The sequence below is a fragment of the Protopterus annectens genome, chromosome 7.part0 (assembly GCF_019279795.1).
Source record: "Protopterus annectens isolate FY-2018-M chromosome 7.part0, PAN1.0, whole genome shotgun sequence".
NCBI classification, from domain to species: Eukaryota; Metazoa; Chordata; order Ceratodontiformes; family Protopteridae; genus Protopterus; species Protopterus annectens.
Window position 1 is genome coordinate 18997917 of NC_056739.1, and position 19775 is coordinate 19017691.

The 19775-nt window shown below is 48.8% G+C and overlaps 1 protein-coding gene across 1 annotated transcript in view; it reads right to left on the minus strand.

Annotated features, from left to right (window-relative positions):
• Nucleotides 1-19775, minus strand: part of LOC122805772 (synaptonemal complex protein 1-like) — a 2217039-nt gene that overhangs the window by 1323051 nt on the left and 874213 nt on the right. Inside the window, exon 4 of the mRNA XM_044076040.1 lies at nucleotides 14642-14709. Coding sequence (XP_043931975.1) covers nucleotides 14642-14709 — 68 coding nt within the window. The remainder of the gene's footprint in view (nucleotides 1-14641; nucleotides 14710-19775) is intronic.

Consider the following 19775-nt stretch of genomic DNA (forward strand, 5'->3'; position numbering starts at 1 on the left):
TGGTAGCGGTAATGAGCCAGTCGTCTAAATATGGAAACACCTGGAATCCTTTTTGTCTCAGATGAGCCGTGACCACTGCCAAACATTTGGTGTACACCCGGGGGGGGCTGTGGTGAGACCAAAGGGCAGGGCTCTGAATTGGTAATGACTGGCTCCCAGCCGGAAGCGGAGAAACCTCCTGGAGTGCCTGTGTATCTTTACATGACAGTACGCGTCCTGAAGGTCTAACGAGCACATCCAGTTGTCTCTGCCCAAGAAGGGCAGAATGGACTGCAGCGTTACCATCCGAAATTTTGTCTTCTGCTCAGACTTGTTCAGTCTGCTGAGGTCCAAAATGGGTCTCCAGTCTCCTGTCTTTTTTGGTACCAAAAAGAACCTGGAGTAAATTCCGGATCCTAGCTGGTCTGCTGGGACTGCCTGGATGAGTCTTTTTTCTAACAGCTTTTTTATCTCTAGCTGTGCCTGACCCCTTTGTGCAGGTGGTACGTCTGGGAGGGGTCTCGGCGACTGGATCGGAGGGGAAATGAAGGGGATTTTGTAACCCTTGGATATGATCAACTGTACCCATTTGTCTTGAGAGAGGGATTGCCAGGCTTCCGGGTACAGAGATAATCTTCCCCCGACTGCCTCCGAAGGTGGACAGTCGGGCAGCTTCTCAGGGATGCTGAAAGGGTTGGTCAGGGAAGGATTCCCTGGAACCCTGGTTCTGTGGACCCCCTCTGCCCTTGGGGTGGCGTCTATTATTGTTGCCCCCTCTGCCTCTGGGGGGGGAAGTTCACCACGTGCGGCAGGCGCGACTCCCTGTGGTTTGCGGAACCACATCTTTCCACCCTTCTAACCTTTAGGGTATGGTCTAGATGGTGTGGAAAAGTGGACTCCCACGGCAGAGAGAGTCTTACCATCTTGCTCGCACCTGGTGAGGTTAGTCTTCACCTGAGGTCCAAACAACTCTGAACCATCAAAGGGTGTGTTGGTGAAGGACACCTTGAGGGGATCAGCGAAATTACAGAGTCGCATCCAGGTGTGACGTCTCAATGCAACACCTGTGCCTGCGGCCCTACTCGCTCCATCGGCTGCATAAGAGATAAGCCGCATGGAGGAGTTGGCAATGGAATTCAGGGTAGCCAGCTGGGAGTTAACCTTGTCTTGATACCCCGCAGCAGAAGGATCCTGTATGGTTTCACCCAGTTCTTTGAGCAAATCTTTCTGAAGACGGGTGAAATGACATAAATAGTTCAGCGACCGCATGGCAAAGGTCGCTGAAGCAAATGTCCGCTTCCCGTACCTGTCCATAGTCCTAGAGTCTTTGTAAGGAGGATGAACAGCCACAGAAGGATCAGCTAATTCCTTCTTAGTGGTGGCTGCTACCACCATAGCATCTACCGAGACATCCTTGTTCAGAAATGGTTTGTCTACCAGAGCAGAAATAAATTTAGAAGGCCTCCTAGGGGTAGGTTCCATCGAGTCAGGAGCTGCCCACGCCTTTCTGGCCACTACTTCCATCAGTGGGTCGAAAGGAGGGGACACCCAGGAGGTGGAAGGGCGAGACCCAAAAGCGTCAAGGTAAACTGACTCGTCTTCAGAGGGTTTGAGGGTGGACCAATTCCCCCTCTATTTTAGGATCTCTAGGATGTCTGAAAAGGAGACATCCTCAGAGGGGGATCTCGGGGAACCCTCCGACTCATCCAAGTCACTGTCCGAAGTGAGAGACTTGGGGGAGTCCACGTGCTTCCTCTTGCACTTTCTTTTTCTAGGGGGGTTCCCCTGAAACTTCAGGGGAGGCCTCAGACGAGGAAGAGACACCCAAAGTGGGTACCCTGCGCTTTGCATCTCTGCTATCAGTTTCAAGAGGATGACCAGAGACCGTAACAGGCACTGTAGAGGGAGGAGCTGAAGGAACCAACCTTGGAGCGGACACCGGATCCAGCACACTCCTCATCACCTCAAAGGCTCCCCTATCAGGCACCGAAGACAGCCCTGGCTCCGAGGATACCAGGACCGTCCCTGGCGCTGACAGAGAAGGCTCTGAGAATGATGTCGGGGCCGAACTAACCAGAGCTGACGCTCCGAGAGGGAGAACGGGGTCGGACAAGGGTCCGATGCCACTCGCCCCCTCAGAGCCGACGATGGAGTCTCGGCGCCCGGACCTCTCCATGGACAGCACCAATGAAGAGGTCGGAGCCAACGATGTCAGAGCCGAAGGTGGTAGTATCGGCTCTGACGCAGGCAAGGTCCCGGTTCCGACAAACTCCGGCTCCAAACTCAACTGAAGAGTCGGAGGAGGAATCGAAAGTGGTACCGAGGGAGCCATAGTCTGATGAGATGGGCTTTGAATTATTTGGGCCAGTGCCTGGGACTTGAGTAGTCTACTGACCACCCTCTCAATGTTATGGTCGGACAGCCTGGACGACCTGGAAGAATGAGTCCTATGACTCCGCTCCGACAGTAAGGGCGATGTTGGAGCCGATCGAACGGACTCTACTGAGGGCGATCTAGAGCGCTTGTGCGCTGTTGTTGGCTCCGAAAAGGGTTTTGGAGCGGGCAAAGTCTTGCTCGCATCGGATCCGGCCAGAGCTGATGTCGGAGCACTTTTGGTTCCGCCAGCCGTCGACTCAGAAGCTGGAGCCGAGGGTTTGGCAGGTTTGGGCGACTTCCCTGAGCCAGACTTAGACGGGGAGTCGTTGGGCTTCAATAAGCCCCTCAAAATCAACTTATTACGGTGCTCCTGCAGGACTCTTGAACTAAATCTGTGACACACGGAACAAGAGTCCTGCAGGTGCAAGGGTCCTAAAATAGAAGTTATGTACTCACCATAATGTTCCATCTGAGTAGATACTTCATTTGTCTGCAACCTGTGGGATTCGGATCCAACCTCGGATCCGAGCCGGCAGCTTTCCAAGCTTCAAGATCCGAGCTCCTAGCTCCTCCCCCTACCCATAATCCCATGCTACCAACCACGTTACCTCAGATCGGTTATTTTGCCCTATAAGCTAAAGACGGAGAGAATTCTCCACAGGACAATATTTACCGAGGTTCGGGGGATGGCAGGGGGGGTCGGTTGCAGACAAATGAAGTATCTACTCAGATGGAACGTTATGGTGAGTACATAACTTCTATATCTGAAGTAGTTACTTCATTTGATCTGCAACCTGTGGGACAGAGTCCCCAGCTTACCTAAAGACCCTGGGTGGTCCCTACGGAAGGATATTCGAGCACCATGAGCCAAAGGAAGCCCTACTTCTGGAGATCATGTCCAGCTTGTAATGAGAAATGAACGTATGGGAAGAGGACCAGGTAGCTGCTGAGCAAATATCGTCAACTGGAACTCTAGACCAAAACGCTGTTGAGGTAGCCACAGATCTGGTAGAATGTGCCCGAATGATAACCGGAGCTGGTCTCCCAATTGAAATGTATGCCTGTCTGATACACTGAGAAATCCAATTTGCTACTGTCACCTTAGAAATTGGTTTTCCCATGGCTGATTTAGCATAAGAAACAAACAATTGGTCTGACTTGCGGAAATCTTTAGTCCTATGCAAGTAAAAACGCAGTTGTCTGTGTACATCTAATTTGTGCAATGTGTATTCACCTTTGTTTTGGAAGCTAGGAAAGAAAACAGGGAGGTTAATAGATTGATTAATGTTAGATTCTGTGGCTACCTTAGGAAGAAAAGAAGGATTAGTCCTGAGGGCAACCCTATCTTTGTGAAAAATAAGGTATGGATACTTAATGCACAAGGCTTGTAGCTCTGATACCCGCTTGGCAGAAGTGATCGCTACCAAGAAGGCTGTCTTCCAAGATAAGAACTTTAAGGGCACAGAGGCCGCAGGTTCGAAAGGTGGTCCTGTTAATGCTTGTAAGACCAAGGTAAGATCCCATGGAGGCATAGCCGGTTTAATGGGAGGCTTTAAGAGGAACACGCCTTTTAGGAAGGCTTTGCAAATTTTGGCTGAAGCCAAGGAACTTATGCCATCTCCCACATGATAATGACAGATGGCTGCAAGTTGAACTTTAATGGTGGACGCACTAGCTCCCTGTTCAAAAAGGAGGGACAGAAAGTCCAGAATGGTTGGAATAGGAACCGTAAAGGGATCTAATTTCTTACCCTTTGCCCAGATGGAAAAACGTTTCCATTTACTGCTGTAGAGTTTTCTGGTTGATGGCTTATGAGCTGCCACCAGAATAGCCTTAACAGGGGAAGAGATACCGGGAGTCCTTGCCATTAACGGAACTGGATCAGCCAGGCTGTGAGCCGGAGACTGACCAGGTTTGGAGTGTGGCATCTCATCGGATGTGAGATTAGGTCTGGTCTGGGATCCAGGATCCATGGGGGAGCCACACTGAGACTGCAGAAAGGGGAACCAGACTTGTCGAGGCCAGAATGGGGCAATGAGAATCACTCTGCTCCCCAACCGACAGGCTTTCTGGATGAATTTCATCATCAGAGGAAGAGGAGGATATGCATAAAGAAGACCGGGCGGCCAAGCATGAACCAAAGCGTCCCTGGGAGATTCCCCTTTGGGGGGAACTATCGCGAAGTACTCGCTGCATTTTGAGTTTAGGGGAGAGGCAAAAATATCGCAGCGAGGTTGACCCCATTTGTGGAATATCTGTTTCGCGACAGAGGGATTCAGAGACCACTCGTAAGGGCTGAGAAATACCCGACTTAGGCTGTCTGCTAATATGTTGGTCCGTCCCGAAATGTGCGTTGCTATCAGAAAGCGGTTGGTGGAAATAGCCCATTCCCACACTCTCATGGCTTCTCGACACAGGGGGTAAGACCTGGTTCCTCCCTGTTTGTTTATGTACCAGACCACGGACATGTTGTCCGTCTGGATTGCAATAGTCCCCAGAGGTAGAAGGTGATGGAGAGCTTGCAACGCCAATAGCACTGCCCTCATCTCTAGGACATTGATATGCAATGCAGTCTCTAGAGGAGTCCACGTTCCTTGGACTGACTTGCCTGCATAATGCCCGCCCCACCCGAGGCAGGAAGCGTCCGTGGTCAATGTGGCTTCGACTGGGGGAATCACAAAGGGTCTCCCTTCCTTGAGTTGTTCTGCCTGCAGCCACCAAAGTAGGGAGCCCCTGCATGCCCTGCTCAGGGGAATCGGCATGTCCAAAGGATGGGTCGACAGAGACCATTGGACCTGGAGAGTCCACTGTAATACACGCATCCGTAGATGGGCATAGAGAGAAAGGCCTATCGCCGCCGACATAGATCCTAACGCCCTCAGGACTAATTCTGCTGGGGATTTTGGGCTCTGAAGAATATCCAAGACTTGGCGGTACAAACTGTTTATTCTGGTCGGTGTGAGAACCACTCTGGAGATTCGAGTATCCAACCTGGCCCCTATGAAATCTAGGGCTTGAGTTGGGCACAGGCAGGACTTCTTTAAATTGACTGAGATGCCCAATTGAGCAAACAGAGATAGGGCATAGTCTCTCACTGTAACCAGAAGATGCTTGTTGGGGGCGGTGAGGAGCCAATCGTCCAGGTAAGGGAACACCTGAATGCCCTGGAGTCTCAGGTGGGCTGCTACCACTGCCATGACTTTGGTAAACACTCTGGGGGCTGAGGATAGGCCAAATGGAAGAACCCTGAACTGATAATGACGGGCTCCTAGCCGGAAGCGGAGGAAACTCCTGGACCGTCTGTCCATTAGTATATGGTAGTACGTGTCCTTGAGATCCAACGAGCACATCCAGTCGTTCTCCTGCAGAAGGGGGAGAATAGATTGGAGGGTGACCATCCGGAACTTTTCCTTGGGTACCTTGGGTATGAACAGGTTCAGGGACGAAAGGTCTAGAATGGGTCTGAGGTCCCCTGTTTTCTTTGGCACCAAAAAGAACCTGGAGTAATAACCCGATCCGGACTGATCTGGGGGGACGGGCTGGATGGCTCTTTTTGTTAGCAACTGCGAAATTTCTAAAGTTGCGAACTCCCTTTGATGGGGTGGAACATCGGGGAGATGTTTGGGCTTGGGGGGGGTGCAAGAACGGTATCGTGTAACCTCTGGATATAATCCGGAGCATCCATCGATCGTTTGTAATGGACTCCCATTTTGATCGGTGCTCCGACAATCTCCCCGCGACTGCCTCCAGAGAGGGACAGTCGGGTAAGCCCTCAGGGCTGTTGCGCGGGTCCCTCCGAGAAAGGTTCTCTCGACCCGAAGTTGCGCGGGCCCCCTCTGCCTCTGGGCCGGCATCCACCTTGTCCTCCTCTGCCTCTAGAGGATGAGTTGTCCGTAGCAGGATGGGATTGCTGAGATTTTCGAAACCACAGCTTCTTTTGCCCCCTCTGATTCCCAGAAAAGGATCTTTGGGGGTTAGAGAAGCGGACTCCGACGGCCGACAGTCTCTTCCCATCCTTCTCGCTTTGGACAAGCGTATCGCGAACTGCTGGGCCAAATAAGGCTGAACCATCGTACGGGGCGTTCGCGAAGGACGCCTTGAAGGGATCCGTGAAGTCACAGAGGCAGAGCCAGGAGTGCCGTCTTAAGACTACTCCCACTCCGCTGGCTCTAGCGGCTCCTTCCGTGGCATGAGAAAGAAGCCGCATAGTTGTATTTGAGATGGACTTTAGAGTGGCCATTCGAGTCTCAAAACCTTTCTTGTCCGAGACCGACATGAACTCCGGAGGGGCTGCAGCGTACTCTTTGATTAGGTCACGTTGCAGCCGGATAGTGTGTGCCATGTAGTTCAGCGACCTTATGGCAAAGGTTGCTGACGCAAACATCCGCTTCCCAATCCGGTCCAATGCTCGGGACTCCTTGTCCGGCGGATGGACCGAGGAACTTTCTTGGGCAAGTTCTCTCTTGGTGGCAGCCGCCACCAACATAGCATCAACCGGTGCACCTTTGGACCAAGAAGGTCTATCAGAAGGAGGGCTGAGGACCTTATCCGGGCATCTAGGGATAGGCTCCACGGTGTCGGGCTCCTTCCAAGCCCTGGTGGTAATCAAGTCCACCAAGGGGTCGGCTGGGGGGGACACCCAGGAGGTAAATGGGCCTGCCTCAAAGGCCTCCAGAAATACGGATTCGTCCAGGGAGGGTTTTTGGGCAGACCACCCCTCTCTTATACGCAGCATTTCCATGATGTCTCCAAATGAGACATCTTCGGGGGGTGACCTTGGGGAACCCTCCGTATCCTCCAAATCCGTATCCGCGGTAATGGACTCAGGGGAGTCCAGGTGCCTCCTTTTGCACTGGTGCTTTCGAGGTCCCTCTTCGGCGGGACTGTCCGAAGAAGGCTCGTCCACCGGGTGTTGTTCCTCCCTGGGAACTAACTGGAGGCTTTGGGCAGGCTGTCCAGATGGACAGATGATGGAAGACAGACCCTGATACAGTGGGGGCATGGGTGGATCCGAAGGCCCGATCGGGGACCTGGAAGATCTCGACAGTACCCTCTCAACCACCTCAAAAGCCGACGGAGATTCGCCATCACCAGCCTGAAAAAGCAACCTCCTCGGCTCCGAGGAGACAATCGGGGTCGGAGCCGAAGCAATCTGATCCGAGGTGGCGGTACGCTCCGACCCAATCGGTGCCGAAGAAACAACCACCCCCTCGGATCCGATGCTCAACCCTCGGCCCTGAGAGCTTGGATCCGACAAGCTCGAAGGCATAGTCGGCGTCGAAGAGACCAATCCTGTCGGTGCCGACGTATCCCCGGATCCGAAAGGGCCTGGATCCGACAACTCCAAGACCCGAAATCGGGTCGGAGAAGGAGCTATCGGGGCAAAGATGGGGGCCACCGTCCCTCCCAAAGGGGGGGGAGGCAAGAGCATCCCCATCTGCATCTGGGTCTGCAAAAATCTTCGCATCATCCGATCCATGTCTGCCTCGGAGATGCTTCTAGTGGACCGCGAAGAGGTAGTCGAGGCAGGCCGGGAAGGCCGCCTCGAAGACCTTGTGGGAGACCTATCCTCCTCCTCTGGCTCCAGAGAAAAAGAAGGAGAATGGAGCCGACAGGACAAGGATCCGGAGACCCTCTCAGGGGACTTAAGTAACTTCTCAGGCAGAGCCGAGGGATGAGACTCGGCCCGTATTTTAGTAGAATGACTTTCCCTCTCTATGCTTTTCTTCTCCTTATGAGAAGAAGACCCAGACTCCACAGAGACCATTGGACCTGGAGAGTCCACTGTAATACACGCATCCGTAGATGGGCATAGAGAAAGGCCTATCGCCGACAAAGATCCTAACGCCCTCAGGACTAATTCTGCTGGGGGGTTTGGGCTCTGAAGAATATCCAAGACTTGGCGGTACAAACTGTTTATTCTGGTCGGTGTGAGAACCACTCTGGAGATTCGAGTATCCAACCTGGCCCCTATGAAATCTAGGGCTTGAGTTGGGCACAGGCAGGACTTCTTTAAATTGACTGAGATGCCCAATTGAGCAAACAGAGATAGGGCATAGTCTCTCACTGTAACCAGAAGATGCTTGTTGGGGGCGGTGAGGAGCCAATCGTCCAGGTAAGGGAACACCTGAATGCCCTGGAGTCTCAGGTGGGCTGCTACCACTGCCATGACTTTGGTAAACACTCTGGGGGCTGAGGATAGGCCAAATGGAAGAACCCTGAACTGATAATGACGGGCTCCTAGCCGGAAGCGGAGGAAACTCCTGGACCGTCTGTCCATTAGTATATGGTAGTACGTGTCCTTGAGATCCAACGAGCACATCCAGTCGTTCTCCTGCAGAAGGGGGAGAATAGATTGGAGGGTGACCATCCGGAACTTTTCCTTGGGTACCTTGGGTATGAACAGGTTCAGGGACGAAAGGTCTAGAATGGGTCTGAGGTCCCCTGTTTTCTTTGGCACCAAAAAGAACCTGGAGTAATAACCCGATCCGGACTGATCTGGGGGGACGGGCTGGATGGCTCTTTTTGTTAGCAACTGCGAAATTTCTAAAGTTGCGAACTCCCTTTGATGGGGTGGAACATCGGGGAGATGTTTGGGCTTGGGGGGGGTGCAAGAACGGTATCGTGTAACCTCTGGATATAATCCGGAGCATCCATCGATCGTTTGTAATGGACTCCCATTTTGATCGGTGCTCCGACAATCTCCCCGCGACTGCCTCCAGAGAGGGACAGTCGGGTAAGCCCTCAGGGCTGTTGCGCGGGTCCCTCCGAGAAAGGTTCTCTCGACCCGGTTGCGGGCCCCTCTGCCTCTGGGCCGGCATCCACCTTGTCCTCCTCTGCCTCTAGAGGATGAGTTGTCCGTAGCAGGATGGGATTGCTGAGATTTTCGAAACCACAGCTTCTTTTGCCCCCTCTGATTCCCAGAAAAGGATCTTTGGGGGTTAGAGAAGCGGACTCGGCAACCGACAGTCTCTTCCCATCCTTCTCGCTTTGGACAAGCGTGACGCGAACTGCTGGGCCAAATAAGGCTGAACCATCACGGGCGTCGCGAAGGACGCCTTGAAGGGATCCGTGAAGTCACAGAGGCAGAGCCAGGAGTGCCGTCTTAAGACTACTCCCACTCCGCTGGCTCTAGCGGCTCCTTCCGTGGCATGAGAAAGAAGCCGCATAGTTGTATTTGAGATGGACTTTAGAGTGGCCATTCGAGTCTCAAAACCTTTCTTGTCCGAGACCGACATGAACTCCGGAGGGGCTGCAGCGTACTCTTTGATTAGGTCACGTTGCAGCCGGATAGTGTGTGCCATGTAGTTCAGCGACCTTATGGCAAAGGTTGCTGACGCAAACATCCGCTTCCCAATCCGGTCCAATGCTCGGGACTCCTTGTCCGGCGGATGGACCGAGGAACTTTCTTGGGCAAGTTCTCTCTTGGTGGCAGCCGCCACCAACATAGCATCAACCGGTGCACCTTTGGACCAAGAAGGTCTATCAGAAGGAGGGCTGAGGACCTTATCCGGGCATCTAGGGATAGGCTCCACGGTGTCGGGCTCCTTCCAAGCCCTGGTGGTAATCAAGTCCACCAAGGGGTCGGCTGGGGGGGACACCCAGGAGGTAAATGGGCCTGCCTCAAAGGCCTCCAGAAATCTGGATTCGGCCCAGGAGGTTTTGGGCAGACCACCCCTCTCTTATACGCAGCATTTCCATGATGTCTCCAAATGAGACATCTTCGGGGGGTGACCTTGGGGAACCCTCCGTATCCTCCAAATCCGTATCCGCGGTAATGGACTCAGGGGAGTCCAGGTGCCTCCTTTTGCACTGGTGCTTTCGAGGTACCTCTTCGGTGGGACTGTCCGAAGAAGGCTCGTCCACCGGGTGTTGTTCCTCCCTGGGAACTAACTGGAGGCTTTGGGCAGGCTGTCCAGATGGACAGATGATGGAAGACAGACCCTGATACAGTGGGGGCATGGGTGGATCCGAAGGCCCGATCGGGGACCTGGAAGATCTCGACAGTACCCTCTCAACCACCTCAAAAGCCGACGGAGATTCGCCATCACCAGCCTGAAAAAGCAACCTCCTCGGCTCCGAGGAGACAATCGGGTCGGAGTCGAAGCAATCTGATCCGAGGTGGCGTGCTCCGACCCAATCGGTGCCGAAGAAACAACCACCCCCTCGGATCCGATGCTCAACCCTCGGCCCTGAGAGCTTGGATCCGACAAGCTCGAAGGCATAGTCGGCGTCGAAGAGACCAATCCTGTCGGTGCCGACGTATCCCCGGATCCGAAAGGGCCTGGATCCGACAACTCCAAGACCCGAAATCGGGTCGGAGAAGGAGCTATCGGGGCAAAGATGGGGGCCACCGTCCCTCCCAAAGGGGGGGGAGGCAAGAGCATCCCCATCTGCATCTGGGTCTGCAAAAATCTTCGCATCATCCGATCCATGTCTGCCTCGGAGATGCTTCTAGTGGACCGCGAAGAGGTAGTCGAGGCAGGCCGGGAAGGCCGCCTCGAAGACCTTGTGGGAGACCTATCCTCCTCCTCTGGCTCCAGAGAAAAAGAAGGAGAATGGAGCCGACAGGACAAGGATCCGGAGACCCTCTCAGGGGACTTAAGTAACTTCTCAGGCAGAGCCGAGGGATGAGACTCGGCCCGTATTTTAGTAGAATGACTTTCCCTCTCTCTATGCTTTTTCTTCTCCTTATGAGAAGAAGACCCAGACTCCACAGAGCTAGTACCTGAAAGGGGAGGTTGAGTCCCGGGTACAGCTACCGGAGTGGCCGGCGCCGAAGCTACAGAAGTAGCTTGGGTCCGGCTGGGAGAGGAAGAAGAAGCCGACTCCTGAGGGAGTTTTCCCGCCAGGATCAGCTTGTTCTTCCTGTCCCTAAGTGCCCGAGGGTTGAAGGCCGCACAGATTTAGCAGGCCTCCGACAAATGTACTGCCCCCAGACACAAAACGCACTGAGTGTGGCCATGAGCAGGGGAAAGCTTGTGGCCACACTCAGTACACTTTGAAAAAATAGCTTTTGATTCAGCCATTATCCTCTCACACACACACCCAAACACTAAGGTGGGGAGGGGGAGAGACAATTTAAAACTAAAAAAGTTTTTTTTTTTTTAAACAAGGAGGGTTTTGATTAAAACAGCACACACACACAAATTTAACTAGAAATTTTTTAAGTTTTGAGAGAAAAAAGGAACAAGCTCACCAAATGCTACGAGCTCTTCACAGAGAAGCAACCGTCTTTAGCCGCGGCAAAAAACGATCTGAGGTAATGTGGTTGGTAGCATGGGATTATGGGTAGGGGGAGGAGCTAGGAGCTCGGATCTTGAAGCTTGGAAAGCTGCCGGCTCGGATCCGAGGTCGGATCCGAATCCCACAGGTTGCAGATCAAATGAAGTAACTACTTCAGATCAATAAACACAAGAAGTGTGACCGTATGTCAGAGACATCTTCTGACAGCACGAGTCACACTTCTTGAATCCTGAAATCTTAAGTGTCTTTAGACATTATGGTGGACACTAAGAGTCAACACAGTCAGCACTCACAACTCACACTCAAAGTCTAACACAAGGGGAGAAGTTAAAGGACTGAGTCACACACGCACTAAAAAACAGAACTATAGGAAAACTATCGAAAAGCTAAGGCCAGAAGGCCCGTCTATAAGTCTGACTAAAAGGGGGGGGGGGGGGGCTTAACAAATTTTTAGCTAATAAGATTTTAGGATTAGGTAATACAATGGGGAATATAATTAGATAGGGAATCTAACCTTTTATCTAAAAAAAACTACACAAAAAGTTCTTTAACCTGAGCCGGTAAAAACGCAACCTCGCAGCGAAGCGGCAAACAAGATCTGGGGAGTTAGCGCATGGTATTGTGGGATATAGGGCTGCCTCGAGCCGGTAAAAATAGCTCTCGAGCTATAGTATAGGCCGAGTCGGAGCCGAGGATCGGCTCCGAACCCATCCAGCAAGAATGAGGGCAAGATTGACAACTTAACATTGTGCCTTATTTGATTTACAAAATCTTTTCAAATGATTTCACTTATAGCAAGAATGACGCTGCTGACCAAAAGCTAAGCACTTTTCTCTTTTGGGTTTGTGATTTCCACCACAATTACATCAGTTGACTATGAAGCTGGGTAGGTCACATGTTTTGACTTTGCTGACTCACCCTTATGCTTCACTGGGCATGCCCTGGAATTTGCTGGAAACATTAGAGGTTTCTCAGAGACTGTTACAGGACCTGCAGTAGCTGCCATGTGCTTGGGCCTGTTTCTTTTAACTATGTGTTGCATACTATCAACATGAGCTTTGTCATTCTGCCTTCCACAGCTACTCTCATTTGTAAGCATACTTGTGTGCTTTTCTGTAAGCTCGTATATCTGACAAATCTCAATGGCCTTATTTAACGTTAAATCACTGTCTCGAAGCAAAATACTGTCTTTTATCAACTCATCTCGCAAATCACCAAATCTGCACATTTTAGCCTTGTTTCTCAAGTCAGTTATACATGCTGCAGAAGTTTCACCAGGCTTTTGATCCCATGTGTAAAATAAGTGCCTTTCCATTGTAACATTTGCTTGGGGGGGGTACACATTTCCCTAAATTTACGTTTTAAGCATTCAGGGTCTTCCCTCATTTCAGCCGGTACCACTATATGGCAGTCATCCCCCTCCCCTGCAAACACAGCAGGTGCATACACAAATTAATGCTCGCTTTCAATGGCCACTAAAACCAGCTAAACTGAACAGAATAAATGCTTTTGTACGTGCATCTTTGTCAGAAAAAGCAGCCTGTATGAAAATATTGTATTCCTGCTCACTCTCCAGTTTTCTTCAATAGTGTTATCAAACACAAGAAGTGCGGATCTGTGAAACCCTGTGCCCACAGGAAGGGCACTTTTTAAAGCCAGTAGGCTTTTCAGTCATACTGTAAGAAAACATCATAATGCAGAAAACCTGACAAAGAAGAAAAGATTTTTCCCAACCAGATTGCAGAGCTGCAAATGAGATCTGAGGTAATACAGTGGTCAGGGGCACAATGGAGAAGGTCAAGAGTCAGATCCTAGAATCTAGGGAAAGTGTCCAAGTCAGATCTGAGGATTGGATCCGAACCCATTTGTTGAGGAACGAATGAAAATGATATAGGATCTAAACATTTTCTGGTGTCTATGATCCACACACAAGGGCCCTAGCTGAACGTTTTCTCAGAGAAGATGCAAGGTAGGTGGCACATCTGATGCTGTCAACCTAGATCACTACCTGGTGATCCTTACCATGAACTCAAACAATATGCTGTACTTATCAGGATCACTCTTCTTTGGAGAATGGACAGATAATACTGTAACATCTAACTGTGAGGCTCCTGATAGAGAAGGATGGGATGGGGCCTACACTTTCTTGACTGGGAGAACTTTAACCCTCTGAATGTTTGGACAGGTGGGCCTGCCTTCTCCAGTTTCTCTTCTCTTTTCATTTTTTTCAATGCCATCATTGTTAGGGCACCTTTTCTCAAATGGCAAAAGTGCTTTTAATATGTTTATTTTTATGCTCTTGGTTCTTGACAATTTAATATAATATTATACTTTTTGATTCAAGTGCCATCGCATATTGTATGAACATTAGATATACAGCATGTAGTGACAAAGTTAATTATACGTCACAATATATTGTGGCTGTTTGGATATATTCTTTTGGTTTAGGTGTGTACTGTTACCATTTTGCACTTAATCGACCACTACTATCAAGTATTTCATTTATAGCAGGTTTCATTTAAGGAATAATGTTTCTTTTTGATTATGTATTAGTCACATGACTGAAGGTTTATAAGAGTTGCATGACATCATAGCATTATCTGAAGAAGTCTATTTAATTTGTAGATGAAAGTGCTTATCTGACTGTTTGTGACCTGTACGATTTTAAATTCAGACTTAATTTTATATTTTACATACGTTGTTTTGAATATTTTAACTCATTTATTTGTGTAATACATTTCCGCTTGTCAGCTCCGAACCTGGCAGCTATTCTATTGATTACTGGAATATTACCAGTGGTTAAGAGGTATGAACCACAAAAGTAGCACCAATAGAGAAGCATATCACCTTGACATATTTGCTATGTTTCCTAGTGTCTGCACAGTAAAACCATACTGTTCAACATAAAGGACTGATTTACAGAACAACATAAACCCAAGCACATTTTCTTTTGCTTACAGATATAAATAAAAAATAAAATAAAATAACACACACAACATATACAGAAATGTAAAATAAATGTGAAAATAAAGTAACTTACTCATTCATTAAATCATTGTTTTCTTTTATTGCTTCCTCAAGTTTCAAACTTAGTTTCTCATTTTCAAGCTAAAAAAGGAAAACGGGAAAAACAGACTTACACAGTTGTGTGTAGGAAAAATATAGGCAGAATTTCAATTTCATTGATATTCACACAGTTCAGTATTGCACAAAATAATTATATATCATGATTTTTAACTATCATTCAAAAAGTTGTGATATGTGCACCCAACACTAGTGAAAAACTTTGTTGGGGAGCTTTACAGCAGCTTAAACAAATGTGACTGAATTTCTGAGATGCATTTTGCCTAGTTATAAAACAATCTCAGTTCTAACATCCACAGGGCCATGCCCCTGAAGGCCCACACCATTACCCTCTGGCCTGTTAAACAACTGTGCTCAACAAGAATAAACTAGTTTTCCTGACTTATAAAATAGTTACATTATTTCCTAACAATAAATACATGAGAAGAAACATTTGTGCACAAAATCCCAAAAACTTACGAGATTGATATTAATATCCAGTCTAGAAAGTCCTTAGGCTACAGCCATGTTTCACAAGTAACTACCGAAGTCCCATTCAAACATTTTAAATACTGGACACAAATATGAAAACACTCTTCCTTTAGGGCAACTTTACACATGGGTATAAACAAAGAGAAGCTTGCCAAGCAGTATAGGCGAACTTGACTTCCAAGATAGGTACACATTGATCAACAAGTTAATTACAGCTCTCCCAGTGTGCAAAGTGAAATTAAGAAAAAGAGGTCAGTAAAGGCTACCAATATGAGTGCAATTTAGTTACTAGCTATTGACTACAATATATGAATGCCGGCAAAGATGAAATGTGGAGAAAGGAAGAGAAAATCAACTAGAAAAGGAGAAGAAAAAAACTTTGCCTGAAAAGAAATTTACAGCTGTTCAGAAAAAAGCTGTTCAAGTTTCAGCTTTGGTACAGGAGATGGCTACCAGTAATTCAGAGAAAAAAAAATCAAATGTATTCAGAGATGAAGTGAAACACTTAAGGAATATATATATATAGTCAAATAAGAAAAGGATGGAATAAATAAAATAAAAAGTTATGTACCTACCATAACGTTCCATGTTAGTTGTCTTCTTCTCGCCTTCTTTCTTGCTGGATGGTTCGACTCGGCCAATACTAAAGCTCGAGAGCTAATTCCACCGGCTCGAGTCTCCCCTATATCCCACAATGCTAGGCGGTAACTACTCAGATCTCGTTTGATAGCTATACCAAGCAACCCTAGTCTCCATAGAATGGAGAAGGGAAACCCACCTCAATAACAACCTGCGTGAAAGGTATCGCAGACCTAAGAAAGGAGAAAAGGAGGTGGAAGAACGTGTGGGAATGACGACTTCCAGAGGAAGATCACAAACTGAATTCCTATCGGTCTGTCCAGGCTTGGGGGAAGGAGGGTGGGACGCAAGAAAGAAGGGGAGAAGAAGACAACTAACATGGAACGTTATGGTAGGTACATAACTTCTTAATGTTAAGTTGTCTATCTCGCCTTCATTCTTGCTGGATGGGACCGCGTCCCTAGCACCTTATCCCAGGTGGCCTATCAGAACAGACTCTTGAGAACAGTGGAACCAAAGTTGGCACGGTTTCTGGAGACCATGTCCAATTTGTAATGTGAAATGAAGGTATGAGGAGAAGCCCAGGTGGCTGCTGCACAAATGGAATCTATTGACAGCCTATCCTGAAAAGCTACGGATGTAGCTAATGCCCTAGTTGAATGAGCTCTAGGTCTTGAAGGTAGTTTTTGATGTCTGATCTCATAGATGAAGGTAATTGTAGAGGTGAGCCATCTAGAGAGGGATACTTTAGTAACAGGAAGGCCCAATTTCCCTTCCGCATATGACAGAAACAGTTGATCAGATTTCCTGAATTGTTTAGTCCTGTCTAAGTAATATCTAAGTTGGCGATGAACATCCAGAAAATGAAGCTTTTGTTCCGACCTGTTTGAATAGTTAGGGAAAAAGACAGGGAGATCAATAATTTGGTTTAGGTTTGCTTGAGAGGAAACCTTAGGTAAAAAGGATGGATTAGTACGGAGGGATACCCTATCTTTGTGGAACACTAAGTAAGGAGGACGACTGCACAGAGCATGGAGTTCGGATACCCTTCTCGCTGAAGTTATAGCTACCAGAAAAAGTGTCTTCCAAGAAAGCAACTTCAGAGAACATGAAGCCGCCGGTTCGAAGGGGGGAAGGATTAAAGATGCCAGAACCAAGTTCAAATCCCATTGAGGCGGGGGATCTTTGATTGGAGGTTTGAGAAGAAATACGCCCCTTAAAAAGGCTTTACAGAGTTTGTGAGCCATGATGCTAGACTCCGAGACACCTACATGAAAATTAGATATGGCAGCCAGTTGAACTCTAATGGTAGATGCAGATGATCCTAAATGAAAGAGCTCCGCTAGAAAGTCTAGAATAGACTGGATAGGTGCAGTAAAGGGATCTATGTTTTTTGATGTTGCCCAAAAAGAGAAGAGTTTCCATTTGCTACTATAAATCTTCCGGGTAGAAGATTTATGAGAGGTTATCAAGATATCTCGGACCGAGCGAGATATTGAGGGAAGCCTGGCTAAGGTCGGAATCGGAGAAACCAAGCTGTGAGGTTTAGAGAATGCAGGGATTGGTGCAGCTGACCCGATTGGTGGGTTAACAGATCTGGTACTGGGTCCAGATGCCAAGGCTGCTCCAAAAGGTAACGATGAAGAAACGGAAACCATATCTGTCGAGGCCAGTAAGGGGCAATGAGGATCATTGTCACTCTCAAAGCGATGGCTTACTGAATTAGTTGAGATATCAGTGGAAAAGGGGGAAAGGCATATAGATTCATAGATTCATAGATTAGTACTAAGCTAAGTGCCTTTGCGAGTCATTTTAAGCCTAGCCAGTTATCCCTTGTGAGACTCAAACCCTGCACTTTCTGTTTGTAAGGCAAACACCTTAACCATTAGGCCACCCTCCCTACAGAAGTATAGAAGTCCCCGGGGCCAATCGTGGACTAGACCGTCTCTGGTGGGATGGCCTGGTAATGGGAAGAGAGTGAAGAAGTCGTGACACTTGCTGTTTTGGGGAGTAGCAAAAAGATCGCAGCAAGGGTGGCCCCTTCTTAGGAATACTTCTAGAACTGATTTCTTTAGAGACCACTCGTGGGGCATGAGAATTGCCCTGCTCAACTTGTCTGCAATCACGTTGGATTTCCCGAGAATGTGCGTTGCTATCAGAAAACGCTGAGAAGAGATCGCCCATTGCCAAAGTCTGAGTGCCTCTCGACATAAGGGGTATGATCTGATTCCGCCTTGTTTGTTGATGTACCACACTACGGACAGGTTGTCCGTCTGAATTGCAATAGTCCCAGTGGGAAGAGAGTCGTGAAGGGCTTGCAACGCTAAAAGCACTGCTCTCATCTCTAAGACATTTATGTGCAAGTGGCACTCGAAAGGTTGCCACGTGCCTTGGACTGTCCTGCCCTGATAATGCCCCCCCCCACCCGATCAGGGAGGCCTCTGTTGTCAACGTGGCAACTGGGGGGGCGGGAGTGAAGGGTCTTCCTCGGAGAACCTGAGGTGATGTGATCCACCAAGACAGTTGATTCTTGCATGATTGAGTTATCAATATGGTATGGGACATCGGGAGCTGTTGGAAGGACCATTGAGTAAACAGCATACATTGGAGAATCCTCATGTGGAAGCGAGCTAAGGGGAGAAGGGGAATAGCTGCTGCCATGAGTCCTAACACCTTCAAAACTAGTCTGGCTTTGACTTTGTTGCATTGTAAGAGAAGGGAAACGTGTTTCCGAATGTCTGACACTATCTGCTCTGTGAGTTTGGCTGAAAGATTGAGTGTGTCTAAGGTGGTGCCTATAAAGGTAATAGATTGACAAGGCGACAAAGCAGATTTTTTGAAATTTATTGAAATGCCTAGAGCTTGGCAAATTTGGATGGTGAAGTCCCTGGATAGAAGAAACTGATGTCTGGTGGTGGCAGTAAGGAGCCAGTCGTCTAAATATGGAAACACCTGGAATCCTTGACATCTCAAGTGAGCCGCGACCACTGCCATGCATTTGGTAAACACACGGGGGGCTGTAGTGAGACCAAAGGGCAGGGCTCTGAACTGGTAGTGACTGTCTCCCAGTCTGAAGCGGAGAAATCTTCTGGAGCGTCTGTTCATCTTGATCTGGTAGTACGCGTCCTGAAGATCTATCTAGCACATCAAATTGTCCTGACCCAAGAAGGGTAGAATGGACTGTAGCGTGACCATCCGGAATTTTGTTTTCCTGACATACTTGTTTAAGTTGCTGAGATCCAATATGGGTCTCCAGTCCCCTGTTTTCTTTGGTACCAAAAAGAATTTGGAGTAGATTCCGGATCCCTGCTGGTCTGCTGGGACTGATTGGATAGCTCTTTTTGATAGCAGCTTTGAAATTTCTAATGCTGCTTGTTCCCTTAGAATGGGTGGAATGTCTGGAAGGGATCCTTTGGGTTGTGATGGGATGTGAATAAAGGGAATTTTGTAACCCTCGGATATGATCGACTGTACCCATTTGTCTCAAGTAAGGGAAAGCCAGGCTTTTGGGTACAGGGATAACCTTCCCCCGACTGCCTCCGAAGGTGGACAGCCGGGCAGCCCTTCAGGGATGCTGAAAGGGTTTATCAGAGAACATTTCTCTGCTACCCTGGTTTTGCGGACCTCCTCTGTCTCTAGGGCGGCGTCTATTATTATTCCCCCCTCTGCCTCTAGAGGGGAATCGACCTTGTGCGTCAGATGAGACTCCCTGGGATTGTTTACGGAACCACATCTTTCCTCCCCTCTGACCTTTGGGATAGGGTCTAGAAGGGGTAGAAAAACGGACTCCTACGGCAGAGAGAGTCTTCCCTTCTACCTCACACCTGGACAATGTATCCTTCACCTGTGGACCAAACAAGGATGATCCATCAAAGGGAGAATTGGTGAAGGACGCCTTGAAAGGGTCCGCAAAGTTGCACAGCCGCATCCAGGCGTGACGTCATAAGGCAACACCTGTGTCTGCGGCTCTACTCGCCCCATCCACAGCATATGAGATAAGCCGCATGGAGGAGTTAACGATGGAATTCAGGGTTGCCAAC